Source organism: Heloderma suspectum, chromosome 15 (assembly GCF_057233095.1).
Source record: "Heloderma suspectum isolate Gila_16-S chromosome 15, 16-S_ref, whole genome shotgun sequence".
Classification (NCBI taxonomy): domain Eukaryota; kingdom Metazoa; phylum Chordata; class Lepidosauria; order Squamata; family Helodermatidae; genus Heloderma; species Heloderma suspectum.
The window spans coordinates 16,100,032-16,119,541 of record NC_139472.1 but is presented as its reverse complement, the minus strand read 5'-3'; the positions used below and the strand labels follow the sequence as shown (position 1 = coordinate 16,119,541).

Sequence of the window (19,510 nt, the reverse complement as noted above, 5' to 3'; positions counted from 1 at the left end):
CTGCAGCATCCCTGAAGGATGACTGCCCAGTCTCTGCTTACAAACCTCCAATGAAAGAAAGCCCACCATCTCCTGAGGCAGTCAGTGTCAAACAGGTCTTACTATTAGGAAATTTCTCTTAATGTTTACCCCAAATCTGCTTCCCCCAAATTTTCCTCCCATTGCTTCTAGTCCTGCTCCCTGGAGCAAATCTTCAGACCCACATGTTTAAGCTGCCTCAAAACATTTATATCATGTTTTTGTCTAGTAGGCTCTGGTTACTTTCCTGGCAAATTGACTTACAGACTGATCCTGTGCACATTTACTTTGAAGTCAGTCCCGCTAAATTCAATGGGACTTACCTGGAAGTACTTCTTCACACAGCACATAAACTATGGAACTCGCTACCACAGGATGTAGTGATGGCCACCAATTTGGACGGCTTTAAAAGGGGGGTGGAGAAATTCCTGGAGGAAAAGGCTATCAATGACAATTAGTCCTGATGGCTATGTGCTACCTCCAGTACTAGAGGCAGTGAGCCTACGGACAACAGTTGCTGGGGAACATGGGTGGGAGAGTGCTGTTGCGCTCATGCCCTGCTTGTGGGTTCCTGGTCGACGGTTGGTTGGCCACTGTGTGAACAGAATGCTGGACTAGATGGGCCCTTGGTCTGATCCAGCAGGGCTCTTCTTATGTCCTTATGGCAAGACAGAGGGGTTGTGCAGCCATCTGGCATTTTCATGTGAAAGGGCTGTAGCTCTGTGGTAAAGCACACGCTCTGCATGCAAAAGGTCTCAAGTTCAACCCCCGGCATCTCCAGGTGGGGCTAAGGAAAACCTGCCTGAAAGCTGCTGCCGGTAGGTGCTGGTATGTGCAGGCAATACTGCTGCCGGTAGGTGTAAGGAGGTAGCACTGAGCTAGTTGGACCAGTGGTCTGCCTTGATATAAAGCAGCTTCCTATGTTTCCAGTGAAAGGTGGAGAAGATGGGAGGTGGATGCCGTCAGCTGTGCATGTCACGAGGTATTATGAGTTGACAAGATGGGTCTTTGTGGTATGCTGCTGCAAAATGTCTTGGGCTGACCCTGCTACCTTTGCCTGTGGTCTTTGTACATTTAGGGTTCAAGCACATTCTTGAATAAGCATCCCTGTGTGGATTAAGGGACTCTTTCCTGGAGGAGAAGGTGGAAGGAAGAGTCAGTGGACTACTAGTCCAGATGGGTATATGCTACCTCCAGTATCGGAGGCAGTGTGCCTATGTACACCAGCTGCTGGGGAACATGGGCAGGGAGAGTGTTGTTGCACTCATGTCCTGCTTGCAGGTTTCTGGTTGACAGCTGGTTGGCCACTGTGCGAACAGAATGCTGGACTAGATGGACCCTTGGTCTGATCCAGCAGGGCTCGTCTGATGTTCTTAAGTAAGTGTGCACAGGACTGCAGCCCTAAAATACTAAACAATAATAAAGCAGCACAATCAGGAAAGGGGTGGAGGTCCCAGCTACGGAGCAGTGTTTTATTAACAAATGTACATTACTGAGAAGTTTACTCTGCAAAACCCCCCAAGAAGGACATGCATGGAATTAAGGAAGACAGGGGGGAAAGTTAGGGCAAATAGAGGAATCACAATTGTTGACAGCATCTTTTTAATAATGAATCCTAAGAGTGCATCTGTTGTATTATAGCTTACAAATTCATTCCAGATGTATAGCTCAGAGTAGACAGTCTTTGATCAAAGATCTCAAGAGTTACTAAAATAGCCCCCCGCCCTCTTTTTTTTTTGGCTAAATCAGGTTTGATTCTTATGGAAATGGTTTGCGTACTGTCATTGAAAATCCTTCTCTTATGGAAAGGCAATTCATCATAATAAATTTAAGCTTTTCAGCTCTCTCTCTCTCGTTTTAAAGCTTCCTATTGCGACAAGCAATGAAGATTACACCAGACTTGTTTTGAACAGGTTTTTGGAAACAAGAACTGGATAAACATGAGCAAAATTAACAAAGCAAAAATCGTAAAACCATAAATAATTCCTGAAAGAAAATCATTCCTGTTTTGTTTTGATGGAACTACCTGGGTTTCTGTGCCTGCCCTGCCCCACCCTTTCTTAGAGAATTACAGGGGGGTCTGGTGGGGTCCTGGACAGGCAGGGCTGTTTTCTGTTTTGTATGTTCCCGCTTTCATGAGACTCCTTCTTGCAGGAGCTCAGAACAGCCCTTTGGGTTGAATTAAGCTCAACTGAGAATGACTTGCTCAGGGCCACCTTGTGAGGTTCACAGCTGCGCTATGAGGGCAAAGGTGTCCCCAGCCCCCTAGACTGCCCCAATTTGCACTTAACACTAAACTATGGTTTAGTGCTATGTGAACAAGCAAGCCTCCATGAATCTGAGCAACTTTTGTGTTCCGGACAACCCTATTCTCCTTCCGCAGAGCAGGTAGGACTTTAGCCGAGTTTGGTTTCACTTTTAAAGAGTGAAGCTTTTTAAAGAGTTTTCCTCTGCTTTTAAAGAGTGAAGAAGTGAATACTAAAAAGCTTAGTAATCTTTAGTCCGTTCCTAAACTAGCCAATTTCAAACCATGGGTTCAAAAGCTAGCTGGCATCCTTTTTTTCAAACTAGGATGCCCTGTTCAAACGTAATGCTAAGCTGAGATTCTTTGAAAGTGAAACTAAACTCGGCAGAAGCCCTCCTCCTGCCTGCATGAAAGGCGGGGAGGGTGCAGTGTGTGTGTGAGCCTGACCTTGTATTAGGGCTCACAGAGGGTCATCCATGTAGCATTAAACCATGGTTTAGCGTTGTGTGCTAACACATCCATTATATGACTGGTCTGGGGCTAACGGAAAATTAATGTGAATAAAAAGCCTTACTTTCAACTGGCAAATAAATGAATAGCTCTTTCACGTCTCCTGATCAATCAATACCTTTGCCCCTGGCAGAAATGCATCAGTAAATGCACAGTTAAAAACACACACCTTAAGGTAACATGCGTCTTGTGATAAATTTTAAAAGAGATCTTTGAGATTCCTTGTCTCAGAGTAAATAGTTTGCCCTGCATTCATCTCAAGCAGCAGCCATGAAAATAGCAATGCCAACCTGTACGACAAGTCCATGCATGCCACAGACTAGCTTCCCATCTCGAAAACTCCAGGTCTGTGTGGTACTACGCCGTTTGTCTGCTTTTCTCAACATCAGCGGTTCATACCTAAAAAGCAAAGTGAGTCCATTTCTGTGCCTACATTTTACCACTTTCCCCTATTTTGATGATTTGTTCATATTTCTTTATTTTGTTTTATTTTCATCCACAAACCCATCCCTGTATCATAAACTGTAAAAACACTGTAATAAGTAAGCTATGATGAACAATGACAACACTCTAGTTCATGTGTTCAAACACACAAAATCATAGAATCATAGAATAGTAGGGTTGGAAGGGGCCTACAAGGCCATTGAGTCCAACCCCCTGCTCAATGCAAGAAAGGCTGGTATCTCATCTATTCACAGAAGCGGACACAGTCAAATAAATTCATCATTTCTCCCACCACAGAATACCCAGATTTAATTCCATGTCATGATCCTAGAAAGCCTACAGATTTTCACAGTAAGGAATCAATTCAAGGCTGCAGGGTTATTTACAGTTGGGTCTCTGGTCCAAGAATGTGCCGTTTGTGCCAACTGTAACCTTTGTAGCATTGACCTGCTCCTAAGGGCCCTCTACATTAACAGCATCAGACTGCTGCCACAGTCACTAATTCCCAGAGTACCTCTTAGGTACCAGATTAGAATCAAAGTACTGTAGAGCTAGTTAGCTGATTGTCATTTGGAAAAGAAAACACGGAAAACTAGAGGGAAGTGGGTGTGGAATGCTCTGCTTGAGCTCTTTGCATCTTATACTATTCCTGGAGGAGGACAAGGCTGCCCAGAACCCTGAATAGGAGAACTCCTGCTGGAAAGTGAGGATACGCTACAACATTTTGTTGCAGGTTCCACTTGCTATATGCACAAGATCCCTTTAAAAAGACCAAGCAACCACTATGCATTGCTGCTAGGTTTTATTCTGGTTATATGGTTACACTGTGGTTTTAACGCTTTTATATTTCATAGTGTTTTACTGTGTGCTTTTTGGTTTAAATTCCTGTGAACCGCCCAGAGAGCTTCGACTATTGGGCGGTATAGAAATGAAATAAATAAAAACAATAAATAAAACAAACAAACAAGCATATGAAGCACTGAATGCATTTTGAGAGTCTTCATCAGTAGCTTTAAAATACAGTGCATCACACTTGTACTGATAACAACCTGGTATGCCTGATGCAGCAGCCCACAGAGGGTTAGTTTACCCACGGGAGCCATCGCAGCATGCTGGGCGCCCACGGGTGCCATTTTTACATAGTGTCTGCAGGTGCCTGGGTTCCCGTGTGAACCCAGGCAGAATGAGTTGTTTGAGGGTTAGATAAGCTATGGGTTATTTGAGGGTTGTATAAATTAACCTTCAAATAACCTCTGGCTCCTGAGTGCGCACAACATAAGCCAGGCGCTTGTGGGTGCCATGGAAAAATGGCGCCTGCGGCCACCTGGCACAACAGAACAGCCCCTGTGGGTAAATTAAAGGCTGCAAGGCTGATTTGCAGAGCTGAATTATTCCACTTTCTCCAGCCTTGCATTCATAGCCCACCATTTCTTGTCAGGGGCTTATTTGCCTGAGGATGAACTAGGTTAAATACGCTATTCAGATGAACACTGAAAACAAACTGGTTTCACAACTACTGTTATCTTTTAAGTCCCTTCATCCTCAGTCTTACCTGAATAAGGAACCTTGGAAGCTTTTGACGGGAAATCCTGGGCTGAGATCAAAGACTGATGCTGGGGAAACAGGAGTATTGCTGCACTCCAAAGCTTTACGAATGCAAGCGCGATGCACTGCATTTCAAAGCTGCTGCTGAAGACTATGAGGTGGCTCAGACGAAACTCCAAACCATGGTTTGGTGCTACACAGGCAAACCTCGAAGGGCCCTGGAGCTTGCTTGCGCTCCTCCATCTTTCCTGGTCTACATCAAACCAGAGGAGGAGGAATGGTGTGAACCCACGGGTCCTTAAAGGCTATGCTTGCAAATGGTCTGAACATACATCTGAACTAGCCCTATATCAAAATGCACTCAATTTTTTAAAAAATCATCATGACTTGTCTTTTAAAAATGGAGTGAGAATGTCATATTCTTACTTCAGTTATTGTTTGCGGGATAAACCCTTCCCTGCTTGCTCCCACGTTTATCTACCTGGGATTGGAGATCTCCTCATGAGGCTTTTCTTTGGGTCCCCAGGCCATCTGAATTGAGGGGGGTGGGGAATGAGCACAGACAGGGCTGTCTCTGTGCTGGCATCCCGCCTTTGGAAGGCCCTCACCAGAAAAACTTGCCTGGCTCAGGCTTTACCATCCATTCAGTGCAAGGTGAAGCCCTTTTTTCACTGACCAACCTTGCTAGTTGTTTTGTGCTCTAATCCTTCTGCTCTGGGCTTAAACAGTTTGAAGAACTATAAGAACAGTTCTGCTGTTTTGTATTTTTAAGTTGATGGCTATTTCAGTTATTTGTTTTCATTTCTTACCTACCCTGAGAACCTGTTGAACGGCGGGATGTATGTTGAATACCATGAATAGATTTTGAGATTCGTGTACCTGTTATCTGTGACTGCAGCCAGGCCTGCAATGTCCAAGATCATGGAGGATTCTGTGATCCGAGGAGGGGATGGCTTATTCGGATGGTGAGGAACAGCAGAACCTTCGTGGCAAAGCATGCCTGCTCCTGTCATTCTCCACAACTGGGAGCGCTTCCCTGGTTCCTGTGAATGGACAGCACCAAGGATCACAAACAGACCAAGGCACACTCCAACAGAGTCATCAAGGCACACTCCAACAGAGTCATCAAGGCACACTCCAACAGAGTCATCAAGGCACACTCCAACAGAGTCATCAAGGCACACTCCAACAGAGTCATCAAGGCACACTCCAACAGAGTCATCAAGCAGGTCCTTTGTACATTCAGCTGCTTATCTTGGATGAAAAGCACTAACCATCTGACAGGGATAAAACCCTGAGGTGCGTGCTTATCACCTCGCTCCCTCTATCAGCAAAGTCAAATGGCGAATGCTGAGAAAGGAGGAGGCATCAGCATACCCGGAGGAACCCCAAAGTTTGCAAAAGTGCAACAAATCTTTATAGAAAAACTTAAGGGGACACTCTCCCAAACATAATTGAGCACGCTCACTAACTATGAAATGTTCTATCCTTAAAGGCGGCAAAAAAGCCCACCATTTTAAATAAATATAAAAGTGAGTAAATAGTTGAGTGTCAGTTGGGAAAGAAAAATGGAAATGAGTGGAGACATCTCTCTTTTTATGACAGAGAGGAAAAAAATATATCGTTTTGAAACCAACAAAATATCCTCTCTATAGATAGGCCATTCACACATTTTGCACCAATGCACATTTTGTATGCACATTTACATTAATTAATTAATTAACATAAATAAAGGATTTATTTTATTAATTTACTTATCGTATTTATGTATTTACTTTATTTATGTTACTTTCACTATGACTATTAAGCAATGTCCATTTATATACTACATTATGCTTTTCATTCCATTGGTACTGAAGGCAGATAAGCACCTAACCCACCTCCTGTTATTGTTCCCATTTTACTGAGGCCGAGAAAATGGGTTAATTCTGGTACACCACCACACTGTTTGACGCTACAAGGATGGGCTTCAAGGAGCTTCAGTTTCTTCCACTTCCTCCTTCCCCTCTCACATGTACCAGTCCCCTCCCTGCTCCCTTTCCTGGTTTGAGGCAAACCAGAACTGGACACCATGGTTTAATCCTTCTTTCTAATCCTGATTTGCAGGGCAAGTGCAAACCAGAGTTTGAGGGTTTAAGCAACCTATGATTTGTCTCAAACTGGGAAGGTGGGAGGGGGAAAAAACCCTGCTGCATGTGAGGAGAGGAAGGAGCACGCAAGCATCCTTGAAGGTCTGTCTCATAATGTCAAACCATGATGTGCCATTATCTCCAAACCAGCCCAACAAGATGTATTTGCAGTTTCCCAAATGATTATGAAGAATTATGAAGGGACTTAAACCCAAGCTTCCAAAACGCTTCCAAACAAGACAGCCAAACTGGCTTCCATATTTCCTTGTCTTAAGGTTCCTGGGGAATGAACTTTGCCATACTGACGAATATATACCAATTTAGCAAAGGATGGGACATCGCTTCTCTCGATTAGTGAAATCATGCTAGTACCGTTTTGTCATTTTTCACCTCTCAAAAACCTGTTTGCGGTCTCATACCTTTTTCTTTAATATGACTCTCTGCGTATTCGAAGACACGTCCAAGACGAGTTCAGCACAATCAACCTCTTTATTTGAAGCAACTGGTCTTCCAGTTTCTTCCTGCAGACTAGAATTCCAAGGAAACCCGTTGGGTATTTGGACAAATAGAGTTTTAACTCTTAGAAGCATGCAAGCTTCAAAGTTACAGGATGCCTTAATGGAAATGCAACTTTTAGAAGGCAAAGCTGATTACACAGGCAAATATTCTCAGTGCTTCAGGTAGAGAGGCGCCTGTAGCACTTTCAACACTTTTCTGACAAGCAGGGAGCTACAGGCAGCTGTAATTTCATTCTGGTTGATGATGAGATTTGTACAGCTTTAAAGCTAATGCATTACTGTTATGCTTTACAGGGTACATAAATGACAGATACCTGGATCTTGCATTCTAAAATTTCAGCTGTGGCTGAGTACAACAAAAGTAGCAAAAGGAGGAAGAAAACTGGAGTCACAATCAGGAGATGAACACGAATACACTTATAGGAATAAGTCCATAAGCTAACTTTTAATTTTAACTAGGGACCAGGACTAAGGGTTATGCCTAAGTAGAAATGCTGCAGGTTAGATAACATGACCCATGGTGATTCCTACCTGCAGCCCAAAGCGGGCAGTGAGACCCCATAGTTTGATTTGATTTGTGAGATTTATTAGCCGCCCATCTGGCCGGCTACCCGGCCACTCTAGGCGGCATACAATATGAATAACACAAAATACAATATCATCAACTGAACAAAACACCATTGCTCTAAAAAAAACCCTAACCCACCCCAAATGCTTGCCTGAACAGCCAGGTTTTCAAAGCCCGGCGGAAGCTCATCAAGGAGGGGGCATGGCAGAGGTCACTAAGGAGGGAATTCCACAGAGTGGGGGCCACCACAGAAAAGGCTCTCTCCCAACTCACCAGCCTAGTTGCCCTGGCTGGTGAGACAGACAGAAGGCCTTCCAAGGCCGATCTCGTTGAGCGGCATCCCTGGTGTTGCTGGAGGAGCTCCTTAAGATAGACCGGGCCAGAACTGTGCAGGGTTTTAAAGGTCAATACCAACACCTTGAATTGGGCCCAGAAAACAACTGGTAACCAGTGCAACTCCTCCTGCACTGGGGTGACGTGATCTTGCCAGCGGCTGCCTTTAATCAGGCGGTCTGCCGCGTTCTGCACCAGCTGCAACTTCTGGACCATCTTCAAAGGTAACCCCACATAGAGTGCCTTACAGTAGTCTAGGCGAGAGGAGAGCAGAGCATGAACTACTGATGGGAGCAGATAGTTAGGGAGGTAGGGGAGCAGCCGCCATATCAAATGGAGTTGGTACAGCGCCGCTCGGCTCACGGCTGACACCTGAGCCTCCATGGACAGCTGGGAGTCTAAAATGAATCCCGGGTTGCAGATCTCATCCTTCAGGGGCCAGGAATGTTGGCTTGGAATGTAATTGGAGATGGAGAAGGACTAACTCTTTCCCAGCCCCACTCACCCACCTTGCTGCAGTACCAAAGAAGGCTCTTCCTACCTCAATGGAGGCTGGAATGCTCCCTGGACCTCCCTATTGCTTGTGCTGCCTCTGCAGCCAGGTGTGTGTTTGGGGGCAGGGGGAGATACTCCTGCCACTGCAGCAGATGCTGCTAAGTAAGGTGGCTGGGGCGAAGGGAGATGCTGTCAGGAATGAATCTGAGCATGTGGAGATAGCTAGCAGCTCAGGCTCAGAATAGGAACAGCCAGAACCGGGGGAGGCTCCCTCCCTAGTGAGCTCAGGTCTGGCAAAGTCTTCTTCCCAAGACCTTAGCACACAGATGGCTCGACCTGAAGGGTCCCCCCTCTCCCCCCTCCATGAGAACCCAGGTCTCGGGGAAGGAGGAGAGCGAGGGGCGTGACTCGAGGGAGGCTAGGGTCCGTCGCAGAGCGAAGCGGGGAAAGTTAGAGGCAGAGCTCAGACGCTCCACCCGGCTGGCTATACGTGAGAGCCTATGTAGGAGGGAGCAACTGTAAGGGAGGGACGTTCCCCCCATAAGCCAGTCTGGCCAGGAAGTTCTTGTTCAAACTGGTGGCAACTTCTCTAAGTCCCACTTCGGCTCCTCCGTTGGTATTCATAATTGTGCGGAGTAGCTGTTCCCTTTGTAGCCTGAGAGACTCCTAGGATTTACATCTGTAAAGAACCTGTTGTTAACTAATAAAGTAGTGAGCTTGAAGACTGGTATCTTGGAGTGTGTTGATTGTGAAGGGGGAGGACGAAGGAACGTGACAGGTGCATCATAAATATACTATGTTCTTGTGTCGTGATATATGCCCCCACATAACAAAACGGCCAATAGTTGTTGCTGTTTAAAAAAAAAAAAAGGTGCTTATTTTGAACAAGGAGCCTGTGGCTTAATAACCTGAAAACAGTCCTTAGCCTACAATCCTATACAAACCTGCCTAGAAGTAAGCCCTGCTGAATACAATGGGATTTACTTCTGAGGAAACCTGCATAGGATTGCATTGTTAATTCTTTATTTACACCATCCCCTGCTGGCACAGGAAAGTTTTGCATGATAGCTCCTCATAATGAAAAGAATGAACAAGAGGCAGACCTGTGTTAAGAGATACTTGTATGGTTTTCCTGCTGTTGTAAATCACCCTGAAATTTAATAGGATGAAGGATGGTATAGAAGTACTGCAAATAAATAATTGCCAATAATGGACAGACCATCTCTTCGGCAAAATCCAGCACTACCTTCCCAGCATACCATATAAGAAAGGAATTACCCGGAGAACGTATACGCTGCTGCAATATATATGAAGTTTTCATAATAGAGCTGTTTGCTTTCTCGAAAGTCATCCATGCAGCAAGTGATTTCAGAGGAGCCGGCCCCTTTCACTGTCAGCGTTATGCAGGGCAGGAGAGTGGGTTCATCCCAGGCATAATCTAAAGAGGTCATTGCCTTGACTTCAGTGCTGAGTCTTGGTTCTGCAACACCGTGCTGAGTAAACACAACTGGGACCTACAGTAATACCAGGGAAAGGTGTGAGCAATTAGCATCAGACTCTGCTTGGAAAAAAGGAGGGTCGGGGAGACATGACAGAGGTGTGCAAAATTATGCATGGTGTAGAGAATGGGGATAGGGAGACATTTTTCTCCCTCTGTCAAAATACTAGAACCTGGGGACATCCTATGAAGCTGATTTTGTGATAAGATTCAGGACAGATAAAAGGACTTCTTCACACAGCGCAGAGTTCAACTATGGAATTCGCTACCACAGGATGGAGTGATGGCCACTCATTTGGATGGCTTTAAAAGGGGGTTGGAAATATTCCTGGAGGAGAAGGCTATCAATGGCTACTAGTCCCAATGCCTCTGTGCAACCTCCAGTATCAGAGGCAGTATGTCTATGTACACTACTTGCTGGGGAAAATGGGCGGCAGGGTGCTGTTGCACCCATGTCCTGCTTGTGGGTTCCCAGTCAACAGCTGGTTGGCCACGGTGTGAACAGAATGCTGGACTAGATGGACCCTTGGTCTGATCCAGCCGGGCTCTTCTTAGGTTCTTAACTCTGATCTGTAACAATTCAGACAGAAACATGCATAAAGGCCCAGGCTCAATGAATCTGGAGCAAAGGTAAGATTCAAACCCAGGTCTCAGCGGTCCACATCCAACTTTCCATCTGCATTTGCACCCTAACTTTTGCTTCCTGAATATCCACCAGATGTTAGGACTGAGCCCAGGGCCTCTGTTTTGGTTTCTGACTCTGATTCAGATTCGGAGACAGAGCTAGAAGAAGCCCAGCAAGGGCAGTGCACAAGGAATCTGAACTTGAAGGATGATATAGTGGCACCTTGGTTTCCATTCATTTCCTGTGTTGAGGCACTTCAAACTTTTGATGCAGTTCCAACGAAGTCCAGTGGCCCGTCTTTTTTCTGATTAATACGCACAAACACACAAAATGACACACTTGTGCATGCTCCTTTGGTATGTTGCAGAACTCGTATTTTTATTGTACATGTTCCATCAGCATATCAGTTACAGACTAAGACTTATAATTAGTGGATTCCTTTGTTCCTTTACTGATTTTGATTTATTATTGTTACGTTCTTCTTTTTGTTGCCTTTCTTTCGTTACCCTTATTTTGAAATGAAATAACATTTCATGAGAAAAAAAAAAGAAGCCCTGCGGAGACAGGGTGTGGGGGAGGAAGTTCCCCAAGTCTTCTCAGAAGCCAGCAAAGAACCTTCCCAGGGGCCTATCGAGGAGGAGGGCAGTCTCAGAGACCGTCTTCCCCACTCCCTGTGGGAACCCAGGGTCTGTCGGAGTGGGATGGAGCTTGGGGATTGACCGATGCCAGAGCTCGCTGCTGAGTTAAGCTGGTGGAGTGGATAAGAGGTGGGAGGCGTCACACCAGATTGGCTGCCCGTCAGAAGCTGGGTTGGGAGAATCCTCCCTGAAGGCAGGAGCTCAGAAAAAGCCAGCCCAGCACGGCGGGAAACCCGTCCAGTGTTGAAAGGCAACTGACTTGCTTTCAGTAGCTCTCCTGCCAAAAGATTTACTCTGCAAGTTAGGCCTAGAGGACACCGCTAAGCAGCTTCTGTAGTCGCTTCAGAGGTGCTATTAGCTGAATAAAGAGTTTGTGGTTGCACAGCGAGTCTCTGCTGGGCTTCTTCTAACTCCGTCTCAGAATCAGAGTCCGAAAGCAAAACGGAAAGCCTAGGAGAGCCAGTGTGGTGTAGTGGCTGGAGTGTTCGTCTGCGAGCCGGGAGATCCGGGTTCTAGTCCCCACTCAGCCATGGAAGCTCACTGGGTGACTTTGGGCCAGTCACAGACTCTCAGCCCAACCTACCTCACAGGGTTGTTGTTGTTGTGAGGATAAAATGGAGAGGAGGAGGATTATGTACGCCACCTTGGGTTTCTTAAAGAGGAAAAATGGCGGGATATAAATGAAATAAATAAATAAATCCTTACATCAGATGCCCATATTTGTACTTTCCAGAAGTGAGAGTCCTTTACCTTCGAAAAGTTGTCTATGCGGAACGTAGGTGGTAATTGATCGGTGTCGCTGAATGAAACACGGTATGTAGCTCCCTTAAGAGTGATCTCTGCTCGTAAGAAGTAGCATTTTCCATTGGTGTCCCTGCAGGAAGTCAAACAGAAACAACCCAGTGGGTTTCAAAAATCAGGACAGCACCTCATCACAGTATGATGTGATCCATAGCTCATAGTTATCAATAAGGGCCAGATATTAACAGTACTTTCACATATCTGCGAACATATCCCAACAATGGCAGTCCTCAAATTGATAGGGTGGTGCTCACAGACGTTGTAGGTATGATGCAAAATGTCCCCACTTTGAATTCTGCTGCCTTACAAAATTAACTTCAAGATGCGAAACCAAAATTTGTCTTGTGCTAATTTTGCTACATGTTTTTCAGAACTCAAGGTTGTCTGGCTACCCAGAGTCTTGGCAGGAAGATGGAAACCCCTAAGCCAATCCAGCAGGCGTAACAGCTCCACCCTCTCCTCACAGAAGAGGAGGAAACATATGCACTCATCTCTTGCCTGGTGGGCAGGGTGCTTGGGCTTGGAAAGAAGGGATATTCATTTTCAGCATTCTGCTAAATTGCAGCTTAAAAGTCACATTATGCCCAACTTCCATGAATTTCCAGTCATGCCTGCCATTCAGCCGAAGGTTTGCTGGTGACAACAAGGAAAAACAGCATCACCCCCGCTCCCCGGAAAACAACAACAACAACAACAACAGATGTGGATCTGGGAAGTAAAGAGGTATTGGTTAGAACCTCAAATAGCCGGCCCCAGAGAGACGCTGGACATAGTTTCAGAGCAAACAAGATTATCCAGATTGTATCGGACCACTTTGTCACTATCTTGCCCTGTTACTGAGATCACCTACTGCAAAATTTGCATGCTCCACACATATCAGTAAGTGAGGCCAAGAAGAATTCCCGAGTGGATTGTACATTAAGAGTTCAGCTGCAACATTTGCAGAATGGGACATCCAAAGGGTTGTGAGGTTTCGGGTAGGAGGGAGCTTAACACAGAGCTTTGCACACACAAGAACCCCTTTAGTTTGGTGCCCAAATAAGTATTGCCTATCTGGAGCATACCCTCTCCTCTGAGAGACAGAGCAGCTGGAAGTTAGAGGGATTTTGTCTTTTTCTTCAAATGAGCCTGCCTCCTGGTGGACAGATAACTTCCCAGTATCTGGAGCCCTGGTTGGCAACCAGTAGCACAAATCTGTCTTTCCATCACCATCCTTTCCTCCTGTATTGTTCTTGGACCTTGATGCCTTAAGAAGGAGGACATTTATTTTATCTGTATTTACCCTAACTTGAACCACTGTGATAGAGAGGACTGTACATTAAAGTAAGAATAGACAAGACAATCTGTCTCCTGCATACACGTTCTGTGCGACTGAAAAGCTTATATATAACCCAGCGCACTAGGGAGGTCCAACAGAAATAGAATCATAGAACAGAATCATAGAATAGTAGGGTTGGAAGGGGCCTATAAGACCATCGAGTCCAACCCCCTGGTCAATGCAGGAATCCAAGTCAGAGCATCCCTGACAGTTGGCTGTCCAGCCTCATCTTGAATGCCTCCAGTGTGGGAGAGCCCACCACCTCCCTAGGGAATGGGTTCCATTGTTGTATTGCTCTAACAGTCAGGAAGGTTTTCCTGATGTTCAGCCGGAATCTGGCTTCCTGTAACTTGAGCCCATTATTCTGTGTCCTGCACTCTACATTGATATTTCACAATAATATCTTGCTCTCTAGAAGCAAGATACTGCCTATGCCAAATTCGGGTTGCAGTAACAAACATGTCATCTGCTTTTGAACCAGAGCAAAAAAGAGAGAGTTCTAACGCGTTGAAGTGAATCACCCATACGCTAGCTACCTCATGTTGATATGAAAGGAATCATTGTTGTTGACTTGAAAGCCTCCAGACCAAATGCAGTTTGGAACATCCATTAGCCGAACACACAATAATTGGTCATAATCGTCACGTGGCCAGTGGAACACAACACTTGAACCAGGAAGCGTGGAGATGTAGCCATCTGGATTGGACGTTCCCTGATGACAAGGTAAAAACAACACCATCAACCAACAGTATTTACAGATGATGAATTTAGCACAAGAACAATTTATATGCTTTTTAAATACAGAACAAAGAGAACACAGGGCATCTCTAAATGGCACAAGTGATTAAAAAACAACAACAACAATGTATCGGTTTCTTAATCTACATGGTTCTCAAATCGTTGCCAGCAAGACACTCAGTTCTGTGATACCTTGTATAAAACTACCAATTTAGACTATTCTAACATAAAGTCTAGGCTTATTTCACGTAAAGCATTAAATCTTTAGCATCTCCTACACTACAGAGATTAACTGAAACCTCCAATAATTTTAGCATGGGGATTTTTGCTGCTGAAAACAGATCCAGCAGTACTTCCACCTAAATTTCTCCTCTCCTTTAGGAAGCCAAACATTCCTCCTCTCTCCCTCCAGGGTCAAACAGCACCGATCAATACAGAATGGTGCTTTTATCAGGCAATGAAAAGCAGCCAATGGAGTTCAGAGGAAAAACTGCATTAAAATATCCTCCACATTACTGCTCCCCCACCATGATTTGATCTAGATAATGACCATTTACAGAAAAAGTCCCCCACCTTGTTTCTACATCTGAAAAAGCATCCAAAGGTGTGCTGCTGTACTGACGTTGCACTAGTGGAAACCAACGCTTGCACAATAGCAACAGCACTTGCTACCACAATGGGTTTCCCAGAAAAGTCATTGCAAGCACTGTCGATGTTGTCAATGGTGAAAGCAGTAGCATCCCATTGGATGCTTCCCATTGTGCAAAACCATGGCTCGTTCTTGGCTCCTCATATTTATTTAATGTCCCAGTCTTACAGAGACCCTATGGGTCTCTGTTGGAAGCCTGAAAACTTCACCACCACGACAGAGTGGTGGTGAACAACAAAACCAGTTGTTTTCTGGGCCAAATTCAAGGTGTTGGTTTTGACCTTTAAAACCCTATATGGTTCCGGCCCAGCCTATCTTAAGGAGCGCCTCCAGCAACACCAGACAGGCCGCTTAACAAGATCAGCCTCGGATGGCCTTCTCTCTGTCCCATCAGCCAGGACAGCTAGACTGGTGGGGACGAGGGAGAGGGCCTTTTCTGTGGTGGCCCCCACTCTGTGGAACTCCCTCCCTAGGGAACTCCGTCATGCCCCCTCTTTAATGAGCTTCCGTCGTGCATTAAAAACGTGGTTGTTCAGGCAGGCATTTGGGGTGGGTTAGGGTATTTTAAAAAAAAATTTATGGTAGAATTTTATTGTTTTAAATTGTTTTATGGTGTGTTGTACATCGCCCAGAGTGGCTGGGTGACCAGCCAGATGGGAGATTAATAAATTTAATAATAAATAAATAAAAAAGAGTGGAGCATGGTGAGTTCTGCCTTGGGGAAATTGAAAGCACCCAGGTTCCAGAGTGGCTGGGCATATATCTGCAGTCACCACAGGCCCTCCAGGAGCGGCAGAAACATCCAGAGTGCAGGGGAAGAGGCTGAACACTACCGCCCTTGTCTCTGTTGGAGCCTTGAGAACTTCACCAGCGGGAGAGGGTGGAGCATGGGAGAGATCGGCTGCCGCAGGCTGTAAGAAACCCGGCTGCCGTTTTCTGAGCTTTGTTTCCCTGGCGTAGCTGTTGCAGTTCATAGTGTTTATTAAAGCCTAAATGCACAGGGAAGATTTAGTTTATTGGGGTCTGGTTTACACACTACAGCATTATAATAGGACCGCATTACAATCATGAACAACTCGTTTCACTGATCCTAACATAATAACATTTCAGATTAATTACAGACAATAACTGATATTGTGTCACAACGTTTGATTCTGCCTATTTTGTAATTCATCTGGAATGTTATTATGTTAGGATCAGTGAAACGAGTTGTTCATGACTGTAATGAGGTCCTATTATAATGCTGTATCGGTATGCTTTATTTTTGTTGCACTGCTGTTTTGTTAGCCGTTTTGGGCACTTTTTGTGGGAAAGAGACATATAAATTAAATGACGGTGATGGCAGAGACCCTATGGGTTGGCAGTTCCATAGGTCTGAGTACCGAGCTGTCTGTCTGTTCTGGATGGGGCTGCTCTCGCTCTGAAGGAGCGGGTACATCGTTTGGGGTTGCTCCCGGACCCACCTCTGTCACTGCAGCCCAGGTGACCTTGGTGGCCCGAAGCGCCCATTGCCAACTTTGGCTGGTACGCCAACTACGCCCATTCCTGGATAAGGGTAGCCTAGCTAGGTTACCGTGAGGTTACCTATGCACTGGTAACTTCATGGTTAGACTACTGTAATGTGCTCTATGTGGGGCTGCCCTTGTGCGTGGTTCAGAAGCTGCACCTACTGCAGAATTCAGAAGCTAGGGTGCTCCCTGGAACACCCAGCTACGCTCACATAAAATCTGTGTTAGAAGAACTGCACTGGTTGCCTCTTAGCTACCAAGCTATGTTCAAGGTTATGTTATTGTCTTTGTTGTTGTTCAGTCGTTCAGTTGTGTCCGACTCTTCGTGACCCCATGGACCAGAGCACGCCAGGCCTTCCTGTCCTGCGCTCTCTCCCGGAGCATGCTCAAGTTCGTATTCATTGCATCGGTGATGCTATCTAGCCATCTCATCCTCTGCCGTCCCCTTCTCCTTTTGCCCTCAGTCTTTCCCAGCATCAGGGTCTTTTCCAGAGAGTTTTCCCTTAAAGCCCTAAACGACTTGGGATCAGGCTATCTAGCAGGCCGCCTTCCCTTATATATATCCGGCCAACCTTTAAGATCGTCAGAGGAGGCCTCGCTGGTCATTTTGAAATTAACAGAATATTGCCACGTAATATCCCGACGGCGGGCCTTCTCAGTAGCGGTAATACCCTTTCGAAAACCCTCCCTCGCGTAGTTTGGGAGGGAGAAAATGTAGCATGTTTCAAACACCTTCTGAATATGTACTTGTTCGCTCAGGCTTTAATTAAATTAGTCCTGCTGCTCTATTTTACTGCTCCTTGTATTGCTCTTATTGTCATTGGAATTATTTTTAATATTGCATTTTAAATGTGGTTTTAATATTTATATGTGAACTGCCTAGTGGCTGTATTATATTTAGCGATGTATAAATACCACAAACAGACAAACAAATAAAATTATATGCCACTTCGGCCAAGTGATTCAAAGGACTTAATGACATTGCTGGTAATAATCGAAGCTTTTTGTTCTGGGCATTTTTTCTTACAGGAGTTAATACTGGAATTGGTATAACCTCAATGAAAGAGAGTTAACTGTCTATTCCCATGTCACTGGTCTGATCTTGGTCCCAGGACTCTCTGAATAGGGGGCTATGGTATTGTAACTGTTTCATCTGCTGCTATTTTTGTATTGTTGTTTTATGTGCTATTTGTACTTGATCGCTTTACCCAACTTATTTATGTGCTGCTATTTTAATATTGTCGATTTTGTGTGTATTCGTATGATACAGTATGTACTGACTACTGCAAATCACCTTCGGGAGATAATTCATCCTGAAACGCGGTTTGAAATTTCATCAACGGCGCAATCCTATACATATCTGCTTCGACATAAACCCCACTGAGTTCAATGGGACTTATTTCCAAGAAAGTGTGTATAGGATTGCAGCCTAAAAAGAAAAAGGAAAAGGAAAAAAAATAAGTTAGTTCAAGAGAGGTAGTCCATTTCAGAAAACACCAAAATGCAGTCTTGTGGTACCAATATAGGCTAACAGATTTATGCGGTGTAAGCTTTTGTGGGCATCTTTAATATGGCACAAGAGCCTTTTATGATGTAACATTAAAATGCTGGGCAACAGGTGCATGTCAGGAGGGATAGAAGCTTTCTTACCTGTCCTCTGGCAAATGCCCGCTGTGCAAAGGCAAGCTTGTGCACGGATTTATTATCTAACAAGTAGCGAGGTGCGAATGTTACTATACAAGTGTCAATGTAGCGGCCTCTGCCCTTTTTGACATCAATACCTGGTAATAAATGCAGCCAGTTAGAAAGAAGTATCTAGAACTCTAAAATCTTAAAGAAAACATAGACCTTTTTTCATTAGATCAGGACTGAACAAGGACGCTAGTTTAATCTCAGTCTGCAAACCAAGATGTCAAACCAGGTCCTGGGTTGTAGTCTGAATTTAAATCACAGTTTCTCCAGTTCAGATGTAACACGTAATTGTGGTTTAACAATCGCTGAAGTTTTCATCTGTGGCCTTAACAGCCAACTCAATCTGCACACAAAGGTGGCAGGAAAGCCTTACTGAAAGATTCGTACTAGGGATGATCTTCATTGACAAGAATGCCAGATGTTGTCAGGATTCCCTTTTGCCCCTGCTGCAAACTTCAGAACCCAAATCAAACACAGACAAGAGACTTCAATTCTCAGCTTTTGCTCCACTACTTCAATGGGTCATACAGATGCAAATGGTCAGTGACTCACAGTCTACAAAAGAAACGCCTTCAGGGAGTTCAAAGCAAAGCTCCGAAAGTTGCCCACCTTTTGAAGAAAAGGCGGGCTGCTATCCTAACTTAAAGGGTGGGGGGGAATCTCCCTCTTTCTCGTGAGGACTCTAAGCGCAGCTGTTCCCGCTGGGCCAATCGGGCAGACCGTCTAAGCTCCGCCACTGCCATCTCTCTCTTGGCTCTGCGTCAACTCTCCAAGCCCCACCTCTCCCTGTTTGCTATCTCTCATAGGGGTGTGTGAAGAGAGGCCCTCTCCATCCAGCTGGGCCTTTGAAGCCTGAAGGGTCGGTGTCTCTATCACAGGACAAGCCTGGGAAATTTCCTCCCCTACCTCCTGCAATTCCTCTTCAGAATCTGAGCCACTGTGCCACTCCCCGTGCTCAGAGGCAACCCTGACAGATGTACTAGAAACCTACACACCACTTATCAGTTTCAATCAGATGAACAGCTAACATTTCCAGAAGGAACTTCATTCACCTCTCCCACTAAAGAAACACATAGAAGCAATTTCCTCCCATACCTTAAAAGTGGCCTAAAATAATTTTAATTAAAAAAACAAAACAAAAAAAATCTCCCTTTTGCTGCTATTGAAGACAACAATGTCACAAGCTTCTTCTGTCTTGGCCTGGATGAGGGACACTGCTGGAGAAATTTGATTTCATT

At 45.1% G+C, this 19,510-nt stretch overlaps 1 protein-coding gene across 8 annotated transcripts in view; it reads right to left on the bottom strand.

Annotated features, from left to right (window-relative positions):
• VPS13D (vacuolar protein sorting 13 homolog D) overlaps positions 1–19,510 on the bottom strand; it is a 210,812-nt gene that overhangs the window by 71,841 nt on the left and 119,461 nt on the right. For all 8 annotated transcript variants that reach the window (XR_014785992.1, XM_084821541.1, XM_084821543.1 and 5 more), the window contains 7 exons: positions 18,231–18,361; positions 14,222–14,397; positions 12,317–12,440; positions 10,084–10,319; positions 7,311–7,419; positions 5,642–5,805; positions 3,064–3,172 (listed from right to left, as the gene is read on the bottom strand). Coding sequence is in view for 7 of the 8 variants with exons in the window: in XM_084821541.1 (XP_084677667.1) it covers positions 3,064–3,172; positions 5,642–5,805; positions 7,311–7,419; positions 10,084–10,319; positions 12,317–12,440; positions 14,222–14,397; positions 18,231–18,361 (1,049 nt within the window). In the remaining variant the exon portion in view is untranslated. The remainder of the gene's footprint in view (positions 1–3,063; positions 3,173–5,641; positions 5,806–7,310; positions 7,420–10,083; positions 10,320–12,316; positions 12,441–14,221; positions 14,398–18,230; positions 18,362–19,510) is intronic.